General features: G+C 36.2%; 1 protein-coding gene across 4 annotated transcripts in view; it reads left to right on the top strand.

Annotated features, from left to right (window-relative positions):
* Window positions 1–24,869, top strand: part of TAFA1 (TAFA chemokine like family member 1) — a 568,014-nt gene that overhangs the window by 185,834 nt on the left and 357,311 nt on the right. For 2 of the 4 annotated variants that reach the window (XM_055134731.1, XM_055134730.1), the window contains exon 3: window positions 16,535–16,573. The exons of the other annotated variants lie outside the window; for them this stretch is intronic. In XM_055134731.1, coding sequence (XP_054990706.1) covers window positions 16,535–16,573 — 39 coding nt within the window. The remainder of the gene's footprint in view (window positions 1–16,534; window positions 16,574–24,869) is intronic. 4 annotated transcript variants of the gene reach the window in all.

Raw genomic sequence — 24,869 nt, forward strand, 5'->3', positions numbered from 1 at the left:
CCTAGTATGCAAATTAAATTTGACCCTGTATTAGAGAAAACACTTGGTAAATTACCTTAGGGGACACAAGTCAAGTACTATGGAATAATCTTACTGTGAAAGAAAATGTCATATCCCTTTCTGAAATTTTAATAAACTATTTGACATTGTTGATTATATGTTACAGTAATTTGAGGGAAAGAATTAATTCTGTTTCTGCCATTTCTTGGATTTGACCTCAGCCGAGCACCTGCATGTGGAGTGGTTTTATGTAGAAAAAGCAGGAGGAATTTTGTTACTGAGTACAACTAATTTATAGCAACATCAACTGATGTATCATTTGCTTCTTTTATAGATCACTTTTTTTTGACTAATGGGACTTGTCTGATGACGGTTTCATATTGTGCCATATTGTGCCATAAAGTTACCTACCACTGACAAAAATATGACCTTTCAATGACCATTTGAAGTAACTCAGCAGTCTATACCTTAGCAGAATTCTTATGTGTTAACCTCTCCTGTTATTATGAATGAGTGTTTTATGCCTACTGGGTCAATAACTTTGATGCATGCACAGATCAGTTTGTCAAAGAAATTTCACTTTAGCATTATTGGGTATTTGCTTTATTCTGTCTTCCTAAATAACAGTGATAGAAACCAAAATACATAATATGAAGGCAGACTCTCAACATCTTATCTCTGAATAATGGTGCCTGAGAAAGTCAGACCACCATATAAAATTTAGAAAAAATATTTGACCTGTGTATTTACAGCTTCTCAGTTCAGTCTCCATCAACTCCCCCGCTGTCTTCAAGTTTCCTTCTAATTCTGGTAGCTTTTTAAAGCAGCCTCCAGATTCATCAAGTAGCAATTACATGCCTATTTCTGCCCAACTCTATTTGGGGGCAATGTAGAGTGCTGAAAGATCAACAAGGCTCAGATCATTGTATTATATGGGAAATATTTATCAAGGTGAAATTTACTGAAGTCTAAGATTAAATTCAATAATACCTGCATGAAAATACCAAAATAAAACTACTTAAAATATGTATAAATTGTAAGCCCAAGACTTGAGATAAATACAAAGAATAAAATTCAAAGAAAATTAAAATATGAATTAATTTTGTCTACATGAGATCAAGCTGCTGCTACTACAATGTCTACTACAGCTTACAACATAAAGTATTTATGTTTCTAAAAGTAAGGGAGGAAATTTGTATGTATCATCTTGTATGTTTTTATTTTATTTGAGGCACCATGATTTAAAATACTCTCAATAATAGGAAAAGCTTATCAGTATTTAATATAATCTAAACAGATCCCACAGGTCATTGAGGCCTGGAAAAACTAGCTTAGTATTAGGAAGGTTTGTTGTTATTGCTTTTGTTCTATGGGGGCACCATATCTGTTGTGTTCAGGGATTACTTCTGGCTCTCTGGTGGCACATGCCGGTGAACAAATCAGTTGGCCACATATAAGGTAAACACCATAATCCCTATTCTGTCTTTTTGATCATCATTATCTCATTTTATTATTTTGCTGATCACATATAATAATATGCTTTTATACTCATTTTATGTTTATGTAAACTGAGGCTTGAAGACATAAGTAGATGAATATTCATTAAGTGCTTTCTCTGTGCCAGCCACTACTCTAAAGCTTCTTGTATGCATTCAATTAATCTTAACTACAAGCTCAATTAAATATAATGACCATGTTAAGTAGGTGCTATTTTTATTTTATTTAATAATGTAGAAAATGTGGAACAGGGTTTAAAAACACTTCCTCAGGTTTCTAGATTCAGATAAGAACATTTAAATTGAATCCAGTGTGTGGATTTCTAAAGCTTACATGGAAGTTCACTATTGCATTAAGAGGGTTCTAAATGTGAGAGACAGGGTAGAAGAAATAGGGGATTAGATCACCTGAAAAATTTTGGTCCTTAACTTGGGGTACAACTCCCTTTAAAAAAATAATTTATTTAAGATGCTATATAAGAAAGAAAGACTCCAGTGCTGCAAGGCAAATATTGTACTCATCTGCATGACTTAATTCTTTATCTCAGTAATATGAAAATTGTCAATTATGAATGAATTATAGATGCTACAGATACCTGTAATTTGTGGCTGAAGTTTCGTAAACACATGCAGCTGTCTTTAATTTTATTTTACCAGTCATGTAATTCATTAACACACACCTGCAGTTACCTCAGATACAGAAGCTAATGAAGCTGGTTTTCAGTTTTCACTATTTATGTTTTTCACAACTCTCTGTTTAATTACCACACTCAGGGGCTGACAAATTGGTTAAAAACAGATGCATCCCAAGAAGAAGACTAGCGATTATCCTTTAAGAACAGACTAAAATTCCCACCTCAGTCATTGATTTAAATCAATGCTTTATCAGCAGAAGCCCAGGGCATTTTGGAAAAGAAGAAAATTGTAGAATTGATTTTTCTGCAACTTTCATGGCTACAAAGCTTAATCATTAAAAAGTGAATTTTGGAGATAGGTGTTAGATATCCTTAACATCAGATCCACAGTTGTTTCTAGAGTATTTTTACTATTCTATCATGTCCATGGGCAAAGGGGATCCAAGGCCTCTCCAAAGAAATGAAGTAGTGCAATTTTACACTGGTAATTGTCATCATTTCTCTTCTTTATTCCCACTTACTGAAGTTGATAGAATAGAATTTTTTCTCCTCACTTTCATATTTGTACAAATATAAAATGCTCTATATTTTTCAGATAAAATGTATCCTTGTCTTGCCACTTTATACAAACAATAGTGTCTTCTGCCAAATAAGATAATATTGAGTAATGAGTACTTTTTAGATAATGATTATATATCAAGTATTCTATCAAATATATTGCCTTATTTCACTGAGTCACCTACACAACATTGGCTTCATTTTCCTCTATGGTAGATGATAAGTTTTTGTTATTAAAAAGCTGGATGGCCAGCCCTCCCTCAAAGTTTGTACTACAAATTAAGATTCCATAACAACTAAGATCTTGCACGGTTATCTTGTTTATCCCCTCTTCAATGTTTGCCATTAACATTCTTCTTTGTGTAACTATACCTGTTATTTAAGCCATATATGTTTTGTGATATTACATATTCCATTGCTCACTTCTGTATTTGAATCATTACTATTTAATGTAAAAGTGTTTTCAGTGTGAGGGTTGAAAATATATTCACAAACTTAAAGTTTTAAGTCTGTGAGGATATGACAATAGGAATAGGAATGGCAGGTATTTTGGTAAGATGGGAAGGTCCTGTTTTCCTTTTCTTTATACACCAGAACATTTATAATACCAAGAAATTGAATTCGTTCCTCCTTTCTACACCAGAATGTGAATATCCTATGTTTCATTACTACCAACTACTGTGTGATTAGTTATAATAGTAATTAGTAGCAGTTACTACTAATTAACTAATGGTTGATGCACAATAATTAGTTTGTCCAACAAGCTACCATATTTACTCGCTAGGTTTTGATCAGGTTGTCACTGCAACTTTTTTTCAACATGTGGCTATCTGTAACAGAATCACCAAGGTTCTTTGTTGATCAGGCCAATATTCAACTTTCCAAAAGACATTCTACATGAGAATTTATCAACAGAGAATTTAGCAATCTGTAAATTTCCCAAATCCCTCTAGAATATATATATATATGTGTATATATATGTATAATATACATATGTATATATATGCACATATATATAATTTTTACTCAGATAAAAATCACGTTTTAGAAAGTTTCTGAAAAGTAACTCTAATGGGGACAAATATACAACTTAGTGAACAAAAAAACTGGATAGCCAAATGTGAAAATGACTAAAGACTTCATCTCCATGAAAAAATGGCCTGATGCTATCAGTATAATTCAGTCCCGTGATACTAGATTTGATGCCTATAAAGAGACTAATTTAAACCAGATGAAGCATAAAAAGTAATTTATTTGCTTATGTAAAATAAAACTAGATCCAGGTTGCTCAAACATAATCACTGAGAATTTATTTGTCCTTATAATTTCAATGGCCTCTTTTCTGCATTGGTATCATTCTTATATGTTTACTTCCCAGTGCTGATGAAGTGGTCCAAACCAGCTTCAGGTTTTTGTTTTACCAAGTGAGATATTTTAAGGAAAAAGGTTAAATTTCAACATAATTTCTCAAAATGTGTATGGATTTGGACCTGTGTTAGAAACATACCTTCACCAACTTAAACAGAAGCTGGGAGGACTGACCATATTTTCTTTGTTTCTGCAGCCTCGCTTGAAAGCATGAGGAGGTCAGAGGTGGAATCAGATACTCCTGGACCATGTGAATAAGGGATTATGGAGTATGGTTCATGAACCGTTTACACTGACATTGAGAGATCTTGGTTCCCCAAGGCAAAATAGACCTAAATACTAAAACGAGAGTAATAGATGTTGGGCAACGAAATTAATGGACATCCCTCTCAGCCAAGAACAGATAAAATAAGTCAGACTTTTCTCTGCTTATGGCCCAGTTGCTGTTTTCTCCTCAGGGACTAAATGCAGCAGAAATTTCTAAGCAAATATTAAAATATTATCAAATCTAATGTGATCCAGTGCTCTGTCAGGTGTGTCAGTATAAAATAACATTAAATTATTCACATCAGAACTAATTAGCATTCTAATGAATTTATGTCCAAGGTGCTTCAAATCACTGAAACATATAGAGTGGTTTGTGAGAGGCCTTTAAGCACTTTCCAGTGCCAGTTAAAAATTGTATGTTGGGGCTAGAGAGATGGTGCAGCTGGTAAGGGGCTTGTCTACTCAAGTTTATCCCATAGTCAAGTCCGTTCCCTGAATATAAAGGCAGGAATAATTACTGAGTACATTTGGGTTTGACCCAACCCCCCCCGGCCCCTATATGAGATCTATCAAGTTCTCATATATTATTTTAGTATTTTAGTAAAAAACTACTAAAATAATATATGAGAACTTGATAAATCAGGTACTTTTTGAGGAAAAATAAAGATATGAATGAAAGATGACAGTCTTGTTTTGTTTTTCTTACTTTGCTTTTCATTTTACTTATTTATTTTTACTTATTTTAAGCACTGTGCTAATTGCAAAGTTGTTCATAATAGAGTTGCTGTGGGCTTTTGATGTTCCAATACCAATCCCATCACCTGAGAAACATTTCCTCCATCATTCCCTGTTTTTCCAACCACCCCTCAAGCCTCCCCTTTTAGCAGGAAAATGAATTTGTTTTATATTAGTTGTTACAACTGAACAGCCAAAGCAATTATTCAAAATACTCAGCAAAAGAGAAATTGTGAAAATTGTTATGCCTCACCATGGGGTTGTGGAGTATTTGTCTAAGGATTTACTAAGCTATTCATTGCTGGTTGAGCCTTCTGATCCTTCTGGGTTTGTGTTTGTGTTGTTGAATTTAGGTGACTTCTACATTACTTTCTCATCCAATTTGGTTTGCTCCTTCCTACTAGAATTTGAGTACGTGGAATTTGGAGGTGTTGTGCAGGCACCTTGAGCATTCTTTTCAACGAAGTTTGAAAAGCTCTCATAGTTTTAAAGGCCTTTGATATGGGTCTTGAATGTAAGTTTATTTCGCTTAGTCATGTTTATTTTTTCTTTTTGGGTCACACTCGGTGATTCACAGGGGTTATTCCCGGCTCTGCACTCAGGAATTACTCCTGGCGGTACTCATGGGACTTTATGGGATGCTGGGAATCGAACCTGGGTTGGCCACGTGTAAGGCAGACGCCCTACCCGCTGTACTATCGCTCTTGGAGAGCCCAGCAAGCTACTAAGAGTATGGAGCCCGCAGGGAAGAGCCTGGCAAGCTACCATGCATATTGGATATGCCAAAAACAGTAACAATAAGTCTCTCAATGAGAGACGTTACTGGTACCCACTTGAACAAATCGATGAGCAATGGGATGACAGTGACAGTGATGTTTATTTATGTTTTAAACAACCATCAGTTTTTAGCACCATTTATATTTGCAAAGAACTTTAAAATTTGATTAATATTTTGGTACCAAAATAACAGAACTGGAGCCATAGCACAGGGGGTAGGGCATTTGCCTTGCACGCGGCTGGCCTGGGTTCGATTCCTCCATCCCTCTCAGAAAGCTCGGCAAGCTACTGAGAGTATCCCGCCTGCAAGGCAGAGCCTGGCAAGTGACCCATGGAGTATTCAATATGCCAAAAACAGTAACAACAAGTCTCACAATGGAGATGTTAGTGGTGCCTGCTCCAGAAAATCGATGAACAGCGGGATGATGTTGCGACAGAGCGACCAAATAATGAGTTGCTTTAATGATGAAAGGTTGAGACAGCCCCTTCTACCCTGACATTTTGGGGGATCTCCCAAGCTGTGCACAGGATGCCCAGGGACCCCTCTGACTATTCTTGACTAGTTAGCAGATGGTTCTATCTGCAGGTGAGAGGAGTCAGTGTTGAGGCCCTATGATGCTGGGGATTACTTGGGCTACCCTAGCATTGCTCAGTACTTCCAGGACTGCAGTGAAGAAGCTCAGGGGACCAGATGGTTCCAGGGTGAAACATATTATAACCACATGCAGGGCTAGTGTCTAAACCATGATATTGTCTCTCGAACCCCTATTCTGATATTTTTTTTCTTGAGCAAAAGAACCCTACCATAGGAGTTTTTTTAAATAGTTATCAGAACAGCCAATGGTATAGAATACTAGCCCTTAATAATTTAGATCCTTCAGTTTACTTAAATTTCCATGTGCAAAATCCAATATTAATCATAATAAAGCTATGCATAAGCTTAGGTATTAGTTTTACCATATTTATGTGCTTCCCTTAAGTTACTTTCTGTTTTCTATTCTTTATCTTTGAGGAATAAGAAAATATTCTATCACAGGTATTTATCTAAGCAGAGTAATAAATGCAAACTACAGCAATAAATGACATCTAATTCTTAGTGGTTTAATATAATTTTATTTCTTATTCTTAATATCACTGTATCACTGTCATCTCGTTGATCAGTGATTTTTCTCAAGTGGGCCCAGTAATGTCTCCATTCATCTTAGCCCTGAGATTTTTAGCAGCATCTCTTTACTTCCCAACAGTGCTGCATTAGAGGCTCTTCATGCTCCGGGAAATGAGACCCATCATTGTTACTATATTTAGTCACCGTTCATATGTTGATTAAGAGATCTGGGTTCTTACATTCATTTTCTAAGAATCCTCATATTTTCCAGTTTAATTTTATGCATTCAACCAATGACCAAAAAGAAATATAATGGTGTAGGAATTAGTAAAATTTTATATCCATCAAGTAGGAATATATTCCATATGCAATAATTGATCTAAGTTCCCATCAAGAAAGTCTGGTGAAATTAATCTCTCTGTGAATCCAAGGAGAGGAAATAAGGTTTGATGAATACTATAATCATTTTACTTCTGAATTATAGTGAATTATAAACTTATTTGCCAAATGCGAGCAATTTTTAGCTCATTGTGCTTGAAACTAGCCATTTAACCTCATGCCATTTTCTCGAAATTCACCATTGTCTTATCCCATATCCCTGCTATGGGTGAAAATCATAATGCCCTCATTTTCCCCTTCTTAGGAGAATATATCTTGGTCTTTACTTTTCTCCCTCTTTAACTTTTTTAATTTTCACATAGCTTCTCCTGTTTTTTTAGTCTCAAACAAAAACAAACACTTCTGGTATTATCTTGTTAGTCTATCCAAAACATTTCGTTTTATCTACTGTGGTGTCCTGAGGATGTGGAAAATATCAAGAGAAAAAAATTATAATTCCCATAGAAGTTCATGCCCTAAACAGTGCTAAGAAATATTTCTCTATTAATTCCATATATCAAAGCCATGCTTTATTGCATTTAATTATCAAGCCAACTCTATGATCTAAGTAGTATTTCTCTTCAGTGTAGGATATATTGACAAGAAGAAGTTACCTTATTGGTACCTGGATATGTAGTTCATTAAATGCAGTCATGGCAAAAACTTACATAGCTACACTTAAATTCTGAGTCATTCATAGTGATATCAGACTCAAGCACTTGCTTGATCATTGGGAAGTTTAAATTGTAACATAAATTAACAAAGCTTTGGCAATCTTAACTTTTGTGAAGGTCTGGAGAGAGTGGTGACATTTAGCATGCAAAAGCATTGAACTTTGTGTTAACATAGTTAACACAAAGTTAACTCTGTTTTGCTTATTTTCACCAGTGTTAAAAGTAACCCTTTATACATAGAAGGAAGTGTTGATTGAGAAAGATTATTATTCATCTCACACCACAGAGAAACATTCAAAAGAACAAAAAGCTACCAGTGCTGGGATGGATGTGGGGAAAAAAGGATGCTCTTTCACTGTTGGTGGGAATGCCAATTGGTCCAGCCTTTTTGGAAAACTACATGGACATTCCTTCAAAAGCTATAAATTGAGCTTCCACATGACCCTGCAATACCTCTACTGGGAATATATCCTGAGGGTGCAAAAAGGCACCGTAGAAATGACATCTGCACTATATGTTCATTGCGGCACTGTTCACAATAGCCAGAATCTAGAAACAACCAGAGTGCCTGAGAACAGATGACTGGTTAAAGAAACTTCAGTACATCTACACAATGGAATACTATGCAGATGTTATGAGAGATGAAGTCATGAAATTTGCTTATAAGCGGATGGTATTGGATATTATCATGCTAAGTGCAATGAGTCAGAAAGAGAGGGAGAGACATAGAAGGACTGCACTCATTTGTGGAATATAAAATAACATAATATGAGATGTACACAAAAGTACAGTAGACATAAGGGCCAAGAAATTTGTCCTATAGTTGGAAGCCAGTCTCATAAGCTGAGAGAGTAGAGAAGGGGTCACTAAGACAATGATAGTTGGAGGAATCGTTCGGGATGGGAGATGTGTGCTGAAAGTAGATAAAGAACTAAATGTGATGTCCTCTCAGTATCTGTATTGCAAACCCTAATGCCCAAAAGTAGAGAGAAATTATGGGGGAAATTGTCAACCATGGAGGCAGGGGGAGGGCTTGAATGGGGGTAAACTGGGGACGCTGGTGGTTGAAAATGTTCAATGGTGGAGGGAAGGGTGTTTGATCATTGTATGATTGAAACTCAAACATGTAAGCTTGTATCTGTATCTAATGGTAATTCAATTTAAAAAAGGGAAAGGTCATCACTTTTCTATTTATATAAGGACAAGTCTATAATTCAAACTCTAAGTTTATGGCCCCGCAGTCCACAATCTCCTCCACTTGGAATTCAACTGACAGCCAGGTAGAACATGAAGTAGTCATCCTCCTCTTGGTCTCTGAGAGGAAAATTCACTCTTTTTTCAGCCTTGAATGACAAATTGGATATTAACAAGTATTTAATTAATAATGGGTGGGTAGAACATGCCTGACAAGTATACACTATACACATGAGTTTATTTTAATCAAAACCCCACAACAATACTCATTTATAGTTATTTTGCTATAATTTTTTTTACATTCCAGTTTCATGAAGTAACCTGGTGATGCTAAACTTGAACAGTATAAAGTTATATAATTAATTGCATTCAGCTTCAACTACAATTAGCAGTTGATCCAAACCTGCCAGCTTAGCACCTGGAAGCAGTCAGAAATTCAACACTGATGGCGGGCAGGTGGTTGCAGTAATGAGGTTATTACATTTTTCCCTTTTAAGTACTAAGTGGTCAAAAGCCAGTAAGAGTGCCTTTGGCCAGGAGTATGGTTTCTGTTTCTGGAGCTCCTGTGACAAAATCAAGCTCTATGGCAAAACTGGCTAGAAGATGAGAATAAGGCAAATAAATCATAAGCCCCAGAATGGTTCTGTTGACATGGTAATCAAAAAAGAGGATCCAGGAAGTGTATTCTGACTAAAGTTCTGAAGGAGGAAAAGGCAGACCATCGATCATTGTATCTCTGATTTTTTTAAATTTTTCTGACTTACTCTTTTTAACTGTTCACTGGGAGACCAGAGAAAATGCAGGTATAAAGTCCAGCATACCATCTGATTTTATATTTATAGTTAGTTTTGCTTGATTATTGGTCATAAATGTTAGATTTGAAATCAAGTAGTGTTTTCTGTTTGCTTGATTGGTTCAATATTTGTCTCAACCCCCACTATCTGCCACCCTACTCCCATCCCAGGCTTGAATTCACTTGCTAAGTATTAAATTTTAGAGAAATTATAAGGCTAAGAATTCATCTAATTCGATGGAAATGAATTAATAGTATTTGCTTAATGAGAAAATGCAGAAGCATTGAGTGGCACAATATACTAGTTGAACTATTAATGGTGATGTTTTAACTGCATTGTACTCAAAAGAGAAAACAGTTCATTACATATACTTTGAATTAGGATAACTGGCAATAAATGAACTCTAAATAATAAATTCTGCTATCATCATATCTTAATAAGTCACATCTGTTGAATATTCATTATGTTTAAGGAAAAAGTTAAGTCTTCTACTAGCTTTAATTCATGCTATTGTTAACCTTGAAGTAGCTACTAACATGCTGATTTTACAGATAAAAACTGAGGCACAGAAAGCTTACATTATTTTTTCTGAGTTTTACACCAAGTTTTAGCTAGTAAATTAGAGAAATGAATTAGAACTTGTGTATATTTTAATTCTATCACTATTAATCACGGTATTTTTAAAATCCTAGGTGAAAGTTCTTTTTTGTAATTCTAATGAACTTTTGAATTGGTGTTTTAGATAATCTTGGCCTAGCTTATGTAATTTACACCAGATTGACTTCAGAAGCAATCAGGATGGTATGGAAATGAGAGCTCAGAGCATACTTAGAAAGAACTTTGGGACATTGCTATAATATTTATTATATTTATATTTATTAACTCTGCACTATTTTTGCACTCTGTCTTTGTGATTTAAAACATGCTCTTGAGAATCCTGTCAAAATATGAGATCTATATTTAGCAGTATGTAGAAAACTTTGATAGGTTTATGACAAATCAGGAAATCATCACCATGAAGTATTAAGAATAACTGCAATAAAAATGATCACTACTCTGAAAAAATATCTGATACATATGCTTACTTTTTACTGGAAACTAATTTCTCTCAAATACTATAGAGAGAGGTGCAGGGAACCTTGCTTGGAAGACACACCAACAGGAAAAAAAAAGACAGTTTGCTTATTTTTAGTTTGAGTCCTTTTGGGGCTTTCTTGCAATCAATAAAAATGACTAAGAAATCCTATGGTCTCATCTTCCAGGTTTTATGTTTCCCATTTATTTAACCAAGATAATAAAAACTCATATGTGGTCTCCTCAGTCATTTCCAAATAGGGCTGCCATCTTTAGTTTACCTCCAAAAAGTTCAGCTACAAATTTTATTATAGAACTAACTTTGACATAGTCTACTGCTGGGTGAGAAATCAGATATCATCTTTGGTTTCCATATTAACAAAAATAAGACTCATTTGTTTGAATATCTTAGATTGTGATTATACCTTATTACATTATTTGTGTGTGTGGAGGGGGGTGGATAAGGGGTAGAGTGTTGTCTATGGGGAGCCATGGTGACCTTATACAGCTTTCACAGTTTGAGTCTTTGTATTTTAGGATCCATCATTGCTACCTTAGATCTATCAGGGATTAATAACCTCCTGTTATAATCAGTTGAAATTAAGATCCCTGATGAGGCTTCACTCAACTTGGTTGAGAAATCTTCCCACAGTGATAGTACCAGTGGGTAGGACATGTGTCTTTCATTAAGCACAATTGAGTTCAATCCTTGGCTACTCCCACCCCCACAAGAACCCCATAGAGTCCCCTGAGGCTGCCAGAATTGATCCCTAAGCACAGACCAGAAGTAACCCCAAGAACAAAGTAATACACAAAACAGGGGAAAATATCTGGCCTCAAGAAGATCCAGCATTGTTGGAAGGACCCCTCCGGGTTGGAAGAAGTGAACTAAAAGTAGACTATAGACTGAACATGAAGGCTACTCAATACCTCTATCACAAACTACGATACCCAAAAGGAGAGAGAACAAAAGGGAATGCCCTGCCACAGAGACAGGGTGGGGTGGTGGGGGATACTGGGATCATTGGTGGAGGTGAATGGGCACTGGTGGAGGGATGGCTAAACGATCACTGTGTGAGTGAAATGCAAATACAAAAGTTCATAAGTTTGTAACTGTACATCACAGTGATTCTCGAATAAAAAGTTTTAAAAACAAAGAAAAAAAAGAACATCCAGCATATCAAGGTGCTGGTCAAATGGCCTTGTTGGCTGCTCATTCTCCTGATGTTTGAGATGAATAGGGAATAGATTTCAGATTTCAGCAAATCTGCATTGACATTATGATTCTTAAGTTGTTTAGTGACATTACCAGTTCAGATTGACTCGATTTACTCTAGTAAATCAATGGACAACAGGATACACTTCTGATACCACTTCAGAAGTGCCTGACCACTGTAGTGTGTGGTTCCAAACTAGCTTTCTAGCCTTTCATGATAATCCTTACTTCTTATATACCACTCTAATAACAATAAACTTGTGACATATACAGTTTGTTGAAGTGGGATCTATTGCAGGGGTTGATTTCAAATTCACCTTACAAGGCATGAGTTTTATAAATTTCCTAAAAAGATTTTCTAAATTTATTTTTATTGAATGCTGATGATATCAGTACTCCATTATTGTGGCCATACTTATGTCAGGATATAGATGGGTAAGAGGACTCATCAATTAAAAAATCTAACCAAGTTTTTGGGGTTGGGAAAATTTATGCAATCTTCTATTAAATATAAGGTGAAGTCATTGCATTGCATAGCTGGCCAACAATGAAAAAGACTCCATGAAACTCTTGAATTATACTCTGAGGTGAAATGGTCTACATTTAAAGAGAACTACAGAATTTGCAATCAAATAATTTACCATTTCCATTTCTATCCATTTTCATTATATTACAAAGGAGTACCATTGATTTCATGTAATTTAAATAAATTATGCTTTCATATATAATTATTTAGCACCAGGAGAGACATATTGCTTACCCTAAAAGTAAGGAGAAAAATCCATGCTTTAAGTGGGGGAAATCTACATCAAATTTTGTAGTTAGCCATAGGAGATGCTGACTGAAAGAGGAAATTCCAAACACTGCAAGTACACAGCTTTTGTTCGGACACTAAGCATTCAGCATGCATTCACTATACTTTACGTCTTGTATAATTTACTCATAGCAGAGATAAAAATATGACTCCTCTCAAAGAACTCAGAACCTCGTCTGAAGCTGGGAATCGTTGACACCAGAGAAGCAACATAACGAAATTAAACCTGGGGGGGGGGCAGGGAGGAGGAGTGTATTTGATAGACAGAAAGAATAGGCAATAAGGCCCTGTTGGGAGGATCTTTCTTCAGGATCAGGGAACTGTCTTAAAAATTATTTCTTATTTGAGTTCTGTAGTTGACAATACTATTAATAATGGTTTCATATGCACATACTTCCAGCACTCTATGCATCACCAGTGTAGCCATTCTCTCTTCGCCAGAACCCTTCCAATCTACCCACACCCACACTCAACTGTATGGATTAGTTTTCCTCTTTATTCTGTCTTCAGACTTCTTGCTCTTCATTGTATTTTTAAGTCCCTACATGAGCTAAATGGAGCTACCAGAGAACTTTTTTTAAGTTTCCTGATATGAGATCCCAAGTATTATACTTAAATTTCTTCTTAAATAAGAGGCAGCTGCTATTTCTCATATGTCCTTTGGAGAATTTTTAAAAAAAATTTAATTAACATAAAATGCTTAGAGGAGAATAAACAAGCAATCAAAAACCACAACTTCTGTGGGCAAATAACTTAAGAAAATACTAACTATTCCTTACTTTTAATGGGCACAGTGCATATGCATAGCAGAAATTAAATCATTTGACAACACTACGAGTCTGTGATGTGATCATTAATTTATGAGAGAAACCGGGATTGACATCAATGAAATAGTGTAAGAGCTGTGACAGATGACCAATTAGATGTGAAGCCAGAAAACTACTTCTATGAAAGGGAACAAGAGCAAATATTTAGAACTTTGTGTGCCATAAAATCTCTGCTTCAACTATTAACACTAATCCTGTGGTACAATAGCAGATGTAGACAATATATAAATGAATGCCTATATATGCATTCCAATAAATCTTTATTTAAAGACATAAGTCATGGATTAATTTAGCCAAAGGGTTGTAGTTTTCCCATCCCATTTAGAACATTGTTAAGAGCTTAGTCCTTGAAACCAGACTGCATATTTAATATAATGACCTGTTCTCTTCAGAGAACCTTAATAAGATATTCAACCTCCTCATTCCTTGGTTTTTACATCTATACTATGGGCAAAATAATATCCACCTCAAGGATATTGTAATAGCTAAATGTGGTAGTCTACAGAATTTTCATACTATCACCTATAACCTAAGAAGTTATGGCTATTAGTCATATTTACTCAGAATCAGTAAAATCAGACATTTTCCCTCTAGTAACAAAGTCAGTCTCATTCAGATGGTCAGGTACAGGAGGCTGTGTACTAAATAAAACTCTCTACTCATTTCTTTTTGAGGGCTGTAGAACATAGGTTTTGGTTCATATCTCTGTAACTTCAAAGCTAATTTATGCAAACTAGACTATCTGATCTCATTACATAATATGGCAATTTCATGCAAATTAATATGTTAATTCCCAGGAATATAAGACTATTCTTCTAGCATTGTATTTAGAAAAAATAATAAGGACCACAATTTGTAATTTGTTTCACATAACCATATTATAATACTCCACTATCATATATTATAAATGTTATTTTGATATGCATTCTATAACATATATAAGAAAATATTAAGTGATAATAGCACTGTAGCACTGTCGTCCCATTGTTCATTGATTTGCTCTAGCGGGCACCAGTAATGTCTCCATTATGAGACTTGTTACTGTTTTTGGCATATCGAATACAACATGGGTAGCTTGTCAGGCTCTGCCATGGGGCAGAAACCTGTGTCAGCTGCGTCCAAGGCAAATGCCCTACCCACTGTGCTATTGCTGCAGTCCATTAAGTGATAGTATAGCTTAAAATCAATGAAAATGTTTATTTAAAACTTCTTCATATTTTGGGTCTGGAGCACAGTGGGTAGGATGTTTGCCTTGCACGCAGCAATCCAGGTTTGATTCCCAGCATCCTATATGGTCCCCTACACACTGCCAGGAGTAATTCCTGAGTGCAGAGCCAGGAGTAACCCCTGATCATCACCAGGTGTGACCTAAAAACCAAAAAACTAAGTCTTCCTATTTTGAGTCTCTGTGTTTATATATATATACATACATATATATATATATATATCCTAATTAGGTTTTCTTGCTTATTTACTCAGTCCAATGGGCATGAAGACGTGACCATTTCTTCATGGATTCATCAGTGCAGCGTCCTTTGTTAACTTGCAGTTTCTACCTTGAGGTCTAGGGTTCTAGTCCTTTAACTCAGGAGTTAGCAAACAATTAGAACTTCTACTTCTTTTGTAAATAAATATTTGTTGGAACACAAATATATTGATTTTTTATAAGTATGATCATGAATGGGCAAATTAGTTGTAACAGAAGTCTTATGACCACATAGAAATCCTTTGCCATTCCACCTTTTCCAAAAAATGTTTGACAAATGCTGGTCTAGAGATAAGACATTGCTCACTTAACTTTTGATTTAAAAAATGACAGGAGGTATTAGCTTAATTTCCTAACTTTTTGTTGTTTTTTGGGGTGGTGGAGGTTGGGCCACAACCAGAGGTGCTCAGAAACTGTTACTGGCTCTATGCTCAAAACTAACTCCGGAATCCTGAGAGGACATTTGGTGCCAGGGTTTGCACCAGGATAGCCAGATGTAAAGCCAGTGCCTTAAATCCCTGATATATCTTTAGCTGCAAATCATTTGTTTTGTTTTGTTTGGGTTTCAAGGCCATCGCCAGCAATGCTGAATGCTTCCTTCTATCTTTACTCTCTAGGATCACTTCTAGTGGGACTTGAAGGGCCATAGATGATATGGGGAACTGAACTGGGGTTGGTTGCATGCAAGATAAGTGTCTTATCCCATACTAACTATTTGATTCCGATGACCTCATTTTAATTTCAGTGCCAAAATTTCATCAGATTTCTTTACGCATTTCTCAATATGTTAGACTAGCGTTTTTCAACATTTTCCCGGTCAAGGTCCCCTTCTGACCAAGTTTCCTTCTCATGGCCCCCCATCCTACTACCTGGCTCCCTATTCTGGTGTCATGCCCTGACCCTGACATTTAGGTGATTTTCACCTGTGTCAACTTTGGAATATCCTGGGGGCCTGTGGGTGGGGAAAATATGTCCTTTGACTGGGAAACACTGGGTTAGACAACTTTATTCACATCAGAACCATAGTTTTTATTTTTTTCCACCTGAGTCAGTAAAAACTAAATTTATTTTCTCCTTTCCTTGTGGCTCAATAGTGTAGACCAGGGTTTTCAACGTTTTCTTTTTTCTGCCTGTAGGTTGGCACCAGTCCATGGATCAGTGGTGGAAAATCACTGGTGAGAATTTATCAGTTTTCTGACTCTTAAATTATGTCAATGAATTATTTTCTTGTTATTCTTTTGAGACCCAATAATGGTGTGTATACCAATCTTACATAATAAAATTCTGAAACATTCAAAAGGTATTTAAACACAAGCAAAATCAGAAAAAATATATATTATATATAATATACTCTGCCTCAATGATCATGCTATCTGAAAAAAATTAAGTGCTTGATAGTGAAGTGAGTGCTGTGTCCAGACTCAAAATGAGGAATGACAAAAGTTTTAGATAAATTGGTTTGTGAAATATTTATGTGCACTTTAGTGGCACAGACAGGAGGTAATATGTTTTGTATTGAATCAGCTTGGGACAGGAAAAAAAAACACGATGTTAATGAGATTTTTTAAAGCTACTTTTAAATTCATGTTGGCAAAAGATGTATAGTCAAGACTTTTAGTTTCTATAAACTTAGCAGCTACAAAACAAACAAAACTTTATTAACTTAAATAAAGCTATGTTTTCAAGGACAGGGCAATTAATTTTATTGGACTAATCTTGTGAAGAACTTCACTTGTCTGTTATTGATTAGCCTTTTAAGTGTACTCAGTTATATTTTTAACTTAGCACTGCTGATCTGGGGGGAAAAAAACGAATGACAACAAATTGGTACTGTGGTTAAGTAATTCATCTATGAGTTATCCAACAAGCATCTACACAATGATCTTTAGTAATATATTATGTAGAAACCACCATGTTTGAACTTTAATCATTTTTAAGTCACTGTCACTGTCATCCTGTTGCTCAAGGATTTGCTCGAGTGGGCACCAGTAACATCTCCATCATGAGACTTGTTTGTTACTGTTTATGGCATGTTGAATATGCCAGGAGTAGCTTGCCAGGCTCTGCTCTGGGGGCGAGATACTTTGGTAGCTTGCCGGGCTCTCTAAGAGGGGCGGAAGAATAGAACCATGGTCAGCCGCATGCAAGGCAAATGCCCTACCACTGTGCTATCGCTCCAGCCCAAAATTATTTTGTAGACTGAAAAATTATTTTTATGTAAAAACAAAAATTCTTAATATGAATTAATTGAACTTAAAATAGAATGCAGACTATTTCTAGCTTAAAAGGATTAGACTTTTTTTTTTTTTGCTTTACAATAATGCGTAAGTGATCTGTTTTCCCTGAAAACAACACTAAATTTTGAACTTGTTTGGGGCTAGAAATATGTGGTATGATGTTGGCTGTAGTCCTGAGCTGGAATAAGGATCCACATTTCCCTTCAGGAAAGCAAACAACCAACAGTATAAGGTGTTATCACCATTATTTTGACAGTGTGTGTTGTGTTTTTCACCCTTTGTTGTCAAACATCTACATTTTACTTAACATTTAATAATTTACAGTAAACTATCTTGTCATAGGTGATGATATCCAAATGTAGAGGCTATTATGTGTTCTGATCATGTTATATGATGTTTAGATACAAAAGTGAATTTAATGTTTATTTTTCTCGGGGCAAGGGTTCCCAAGCAGTGCTATAGGGTCCTGGGAACCAATCCAGGTGATATTTGCCCCACTGGGTTTGATAGTTCAGTAGTAGTTCCCATGGGTGTGTGACTGACCTTGCCATGCCAGTGACCACCAGTGTTACCTCAGTGGTACTTTGGAGCCACTGGGACCACAGATGATGATGCTCAATTTCAATTTCAACTTAGTGCAACCCCATGAGTAAATAAAGACCTGCACAAAAATTATGTAGACTTATGTCACTTTTTCCATAACAGGCCTCATTAGGGCAGTCACTGCTACTTCTTTCTCCAATGAGTCAGTCTCACATTTTTCCCCTCAGGTGTTCTGGACAGGTAATATAAAGGAAATAGAAAGTATTCTATGAATAAAATGATTTTGTATGTTTACAACTAGATCTCTGGTTCTGTGATAGTGCATAATATCATAATAGTTTTATATATACTTTAACTTTATAATTTCCTGTAGACCATATCTAACAGGCTGTAGTGGACTACATAGAGTGCAAGGGATAATGCCTTGCATAAAACTGACCCTAGTTTGATCCTGGGAACCACCTACTATTCATAATCGTTTGGATTAAATACCATATAGATTGTTTGAATGAAAGTGTATTTTACATTAGAGAGGCTTGTTTAGTGTTCCAAAGAGTGTGGGACTAAATAAATTTGCCACTGAATAGTTAATAACTGAAGAGTTAATAACTTGGTTGATAGTTAAATATTATATAAACCATATTTATGTACTTTGCCCACAATCTCTTTGTACAAATTATTCTTTTCGCTTTTATTAAAAATTTCCTTTTCTCCATTCATTATATACTCTTTAGTAATGATATTGAAGATATTGAAGTAAGCCCTGAGAGCTGGATGGTTTTGCCCAAAAGCAAGAGCTAAAAGAAAAAATATTGACAGGGCTTGGGAGATGGTACAGAGGTTAACACTCGTTTCATCCCTGGAACCACAGAGCCTCCAAATCATCAGTGGGTGTGACTAGTGTCCTTTGAGCACCACTGGAGTATCCCAGCTAGTCCCCAGCACCATAGGGTTCCAGCAGCACTATATCCTTGGGCATTGTCCTTGAACTTGGATTACTTAGTCAAGTATCACTCCAAGTGAAACTCCTGCCCCCTGAGCTCTGACTGGAAGCATCCTCGGATAGCATATCAAGAACATTTTATGGGCTACATTCTTGGTGCCCTCAGGTCCAACACACACATTATTTCCTTCAAATTTCAGAGAGTACATGAGTAGCTATTACTTTTCCTATTTTATGGGAACTGGAGGTTAAGTAACTTGCTGAAGGTCACTCAATAAGCAAACAATGAATCAGCTTGCAGGCACCATCTGATTCTAAGGTCAACAATCTTCATTCCATCAGCTGTTTCTTTCCATATGCAGACATTTAACTGTTTCAATATCTGATGGAAGTTGAGACTATGTTTTAAACCTATTAGTCATTCTAGAAAAGTATACAAAGGCTGACTCAAGTCTATAGTTCTTAAGCCAAGTTTTAAAACTTTCATTTTATTGATCAATCCCAACCCAGAAAAGTATCTTATCTACATGTAGCATCAGTCCTCTCTATCTTCCCCTATTGTTGAAGTATTTCCTCTAGATTACTTTTTTTCTTGGTACCTCTATCCTATAGCACTCTTGACGGTTAGAACTGGCTTCTGAACAGGGTATCCCAAATACCTAGTATAAGGTGGATGCTAAGTATAATTTTGATCAATGAACTAACTGTGTGTGTGTATGTGTGTGTGTACGTGCACAGATCTATCTGAAGGATGAAAATAATCATGTAAGTTTCAAAAGATCTGGAGGAACTGTGCTAGTGAATAGATTTTGGAATAAGTTAGGCAAAAACTTTGTAGCTATGAATGATATTCGTAACCCCAGTGTTCAAATATTTCTGTTTATTAACTGTATAATCCTTTTAAATTCTCTGACTTATCTCCAATTTTCCCATTTATGCAAAAATTCCCTCTCCACTGACCACCAGTAAGTGTTGTTGCTGGATATTAAAGGTTCTTATTTTTTTAATCTTTAAACATATGCTAATCTTAGAAATGATACATTTCAACTCTTACATCATTAAAATAGTATCCCATTGCATTCTGCAATTCATTGCTGAGTTAGCACATCCATTACAATCTCTGTTTTCCATGGTTTCTAATTTGGCTATAAAAATTCACTCAGGGTAGAAGCTTGTCATAGAAGATCTTGCTTTTTGGATGATATTTTTCAAGAAGAATCTTTATCAAATTGTTTACTATTGTGAACTACTGTGGAGTTTACAACTATGCAAGTAGAATCCTAAAAGGACCTTTCAGGCATTGTAATGTATTTTATTTTCCAAGTTGTTGACACTTCATCTGAATGTGTCATTAGTCAGATTTTAATCATATTCTCCCTCTGCCCCTTAGGTAACTGTACTACACATTTTTATGTAGAATATCCCCAGTTTTTGTAAACTCAACAAATTCTATTTTTGCAGAATCTCTTTTTTGTTAAATAATCTTCCCTCCATCTGTTTTGATTCTTACTCAGCTATTTACTCAAAATTTCATCTATCATATTTCCGTCTCTTTGAACTATATCTATGTGTGTATGTGTTTGCATGTGTGTGTAATGTATGTCCACATGGTAAAAATGAATTAAGATCCTATTGTCATGGCTAGCTCTCAGAGTTTCACATATGATTACAGACCTGTACATATTTTTCCTAATCTGTTTCTCCCTTATTGTACATTTTTCCATATTTATGTAAATCCACTACTTCCTCCTCTAATACACAGTGACTAAAATCCTTTTTATATCTTCCAAGGCCTCTAGTTTTAGGAATGTATTTTGTCCACATATTTTCATAATATACTTAAAGTTGATATTAAATGCATATGTATCTGGATCCTCTTCCTCCAATATGGTGAGCCATGGATAGTGGGTCATGTGTGAACTTTCCACACAGTTGGTCATAGTGGATAACACAAAAAAATTCAGTTCATGGTAAAATTGTACAAAGAAATTTAAAATACATGGAAACCTAGAAATATATTCTATTTTGTCCATGAAAAAACACTGAGTGCTAAAATTTCAGAACTTAACCTTTACCTTAATTACTGACTCCAAATCAACCAATTCCTAAGAGTGAGAAGTACTAGAAAATTTGCAGCTGTGTCCACAGCATAAGTAGGCGTTTCCAATTCCTTTCTGCTATAGCCTTACTCTAACAACAACAATAACACTTCCACACATCAAGTTTCTGACCACACCCAAGTAGATCAGTTGTATTACATTTAAGAAGATGTTTTAGTATAATCCTTCAATCTTAACTGTTTCAGGGTGAATAATTGAGAATTATAATGTCTGATTACTATTCAATAATGATACTGTCACACTGTCCTCCCATTGTTCATTAATTTGCTTGAGTGAGCACCAGTAACATCTCCATTGTGAGACTTGTTACTGTTTTGACATATTAAATATGCCATGGGGAGCTTGCCAGGCTCTGCCGTGTGGGTGGGATATTCTCCGTAGCTTGCTAGGCTGAGAGGGGTGGAAGAATCAAACCCTGGTCAGCCACATGCAAGGCAAATAAACGCCCTACCTGATGTGCTATTGCTCCTATCAATTATTCAATAATAGCTATAATTATTATAATAGGGGTCAATTAGCTTTTGAATATGAAATTCATATATGTAACAAAAAGAGTAAGCTTTTTGTTGTTTTTTTGTATTCCAGTGCATCAGTCATGTGCCACTTAACTCTAAATTTTATATGTGTAGGTAAAGATGTGTCTTGTAACTTCAAGACAATACTTTACCAACTTTTTTTAGCAAAATGTGTTGAAACAATTTAGAATTTCACCTTCACCTTAATAATCGACTCCAAATCAACAACCCATAAGGATAAGGAGCACTAGGAAATTTGCAGCTGTCCCCACAGTATAAGTATGTATTCCATATTCCCCCAAAGATATTTTTATCCATGAATATTTGTCAGTTTCTTTTTAATGTTTTGGAAACTGTCCTAGGCTGCTGGAATGCAACAGTTATTCAAATAGACAAGGTTTTCCTGCTTTCCTGTTGTCCAAGAAAAACAGGTTATGCATAAGTATTTAAGTCAGGGAGGTAGGCAGCATTGTTTTGTTCAGTTCTTGATTCCCAGCCTCTTGTGTGGTGTTGGGCACATAGTGTGTACTCAATAAACATTTTGGAACTCAGCTTAAAATAGTTACTGCAAAACCAGAGATACAAGTTCTTCAGTAGGATATTCTTGGGGGATGAAGAGGGAATAGTTCATTGTCTGCTACAATGATATATCCAGTTCACCCTTAACTTAAATTATGAGTAAGGGGGGAATAGCAGAGAAAGGGAAGCAGCAAAGTGAGGAAGGAAAAGTAGGGAAGGTCTGAGCAAAGACAGCTGTGGAATATCGTAACGTAGTCCAAAACTGACATGTGTATTATGAAAATAACATAAGCTCAGAGACTAAACTGGAGCTTTAGAATTTGATTGTGAAGACTTTATTAGGCAAAGATAACAGCTCATTACTTTTGGGCACTAGAACATCTACAATTTTTCAGCAAAGTAGAACTTGAATTATATGCATTTTAGGATTTTCTCCTTTCCAGAGCCACTTTAGTTATCAACACTGATGGAGACTTTTGCCTTTTTTGCTAGTGTATTTTGTCCTCACCTATTACAGTGTATATTGTCACTTCGAAGCTTCTTTAGAGTAGTTCTCAGAGGTAAGTTCTTCACCCATTTTATCTAGACAGTAGCTAAAGACTTACTTCCTTGAGACCTCTTGCAAGGTACAGCCACCTTTCTGGAGCGAGATTGCATTCCAAGATGTGCAATAGGCCAAAGCACAATCAGAGCATAAAGCGAGTCACCAGCATCTCACTTTCTACATTAAAAATTAACAGTGTGCAATATACAGCAAACCCTGCCACATTTCTCCCTTGAGAAGCTCATAATGGGAGAGAGTACCCCTCCCCAGAGGATGTGAAGGGAACATTTTTGTACAGAGGTGCCAATTTAATCATCAGAGGGAAGTTCTGCATATCAAATGGAGGGCAGTACTCTCTGGCTGAGGCTGGAGGTTTAATTGCCCATTTGTGAGTCCTGAAATCCCCTTATAGGCTTGTCTAAAGGCCAGGGGAAGTACATCCACCACAAAGCTGTACAAAGAGTAGACATGCAGTAAATATCTCCTGAATGATAAATAAGATCAAGGATGTAAATTGGCCACCTCAGGCAGATGCCTCAGCAGTAAGAATATTATTGATATCATTTGTGGAGGTTTTATGATTTACAAAGGCTTTTATGATGTCTGCCTTTTATTGTCTTTAGCACTGTCTACACCAGATAGTAATTCTCACCAAGTTTTGGAGAAGTCGTAGTGAGGTTTAGTGAGTTGCATGGTGACATGGCTAGTTAATGCTGTGTTCGGGGCATAAACTAGAATCTGATGATTCAAAATATAGAATATTTTTCTTATGCCCTGAGAGGATAACTTCCATACAATAATATTGATACTCTCAGATTTGGGTTTTGACAGATAAATGCTTCAAAAGTCACCTCAGAGGATTGAAATAAAGACTCAAGTGCTTCAATTAATTTGCTTATTTGATGACAAAGACCTAGGTCTTGCATATCTAATTAAACAAGTCAATTTTCTTACCACACCAGTTTTAAATTTTTTTTTATTAAATCACTGAGGTAAACAGTTACAAAATTGTCCATGATTGGGTTTCAGTCATACAATGTCCAAACACTCATCCTTTCACCAGTATACATTTCCAACCACCAATGTCCCCAATTTTCCTCTTTCTACCTCCCACCCTCAGTCTGCCTCTATGGCAGGCACTTCTCTTCTCTCTCTCTCACTCCCTCACTCTCTCTTTCTTCCTCTCTCTCTCCCTTCCTCTATCTCTCTCATTATGGTTTGCAGTACAGGTACTATAAGGTTATCATGTGTATCCTTCTATCCCTTTAACTCTTAACACTCGATTCTTGTCCAGAGTGATCATTTCCAACTGACATTGTCATAGTGGTCCCTTTATTTGTCCTAACTCCCTATCTCCCTTCACTTCACTCATGACAAGCTTCCAACCATGCCCAGTCCTCCTGGCCCTCATTTCTATTACCACACCAGTTTTTGAGAACAACTGCATAAAATAAAACCTAAGATAGGCTGACGATACTTGACAAAAGTTCTAGAAGTGGATGCTATTCCTTAGTTACAAATACTAAAACCAAATGAACATTTGCCTGAAAAAACTTTAGGGGCTTCTGAAGGTTGTTTTAGGAAAAATTCCAGTGATGTTAAGCTAATGAGACTGATGGCTCAATGCTTTTACTGGAAGTGTGATTTTCCCAAGCCCAGCAGTGCTTCTGATCACTGGGGCCTCCTGACTTGTGGTTGTAGTCACAGGACATACAGGACTCCACGGGGCATATAGGCCTACATAGGGACATAGAGGTATAAACCTAGTAGTATCACTGTATCACTGTCATCCCATTGCTCATCGATTTGCTCGAGTGGGCACCAGTAATGTCTCCACCGTGAGATTTGTTGTTACTGTTTTTGGCATATCGAATACGTCACGTGTAGCTTGCCAGGCTCTGCCCTGAGGGCAAGATACTCTCGGTAGCTTGCCGAGCTTTCCAAGAGAGACGGAGGAATCAAACCCAGGTCGGCCGCGTGTAAGGCAAATGCCCTACCCACTGTGCTATCGTTCCAGCCCAAACTTAGTAGTACTTGACTGTATAAAGCT

The sequence above is a fragment of the Sorex araneus genome, chromosome 4, assembly GCF_027595985.1.
Source record: "Sorex araneus isolate mSorAra2 chromosome 4, mSorAra2.pri, whole genome shotgun sequence".
Taxonomy (NCBI): Eukaryota; Metazoa; Chordata; class Mammalia; order Eulipotyphla; family Soricidae; genus Sorex; species Sorex araneus.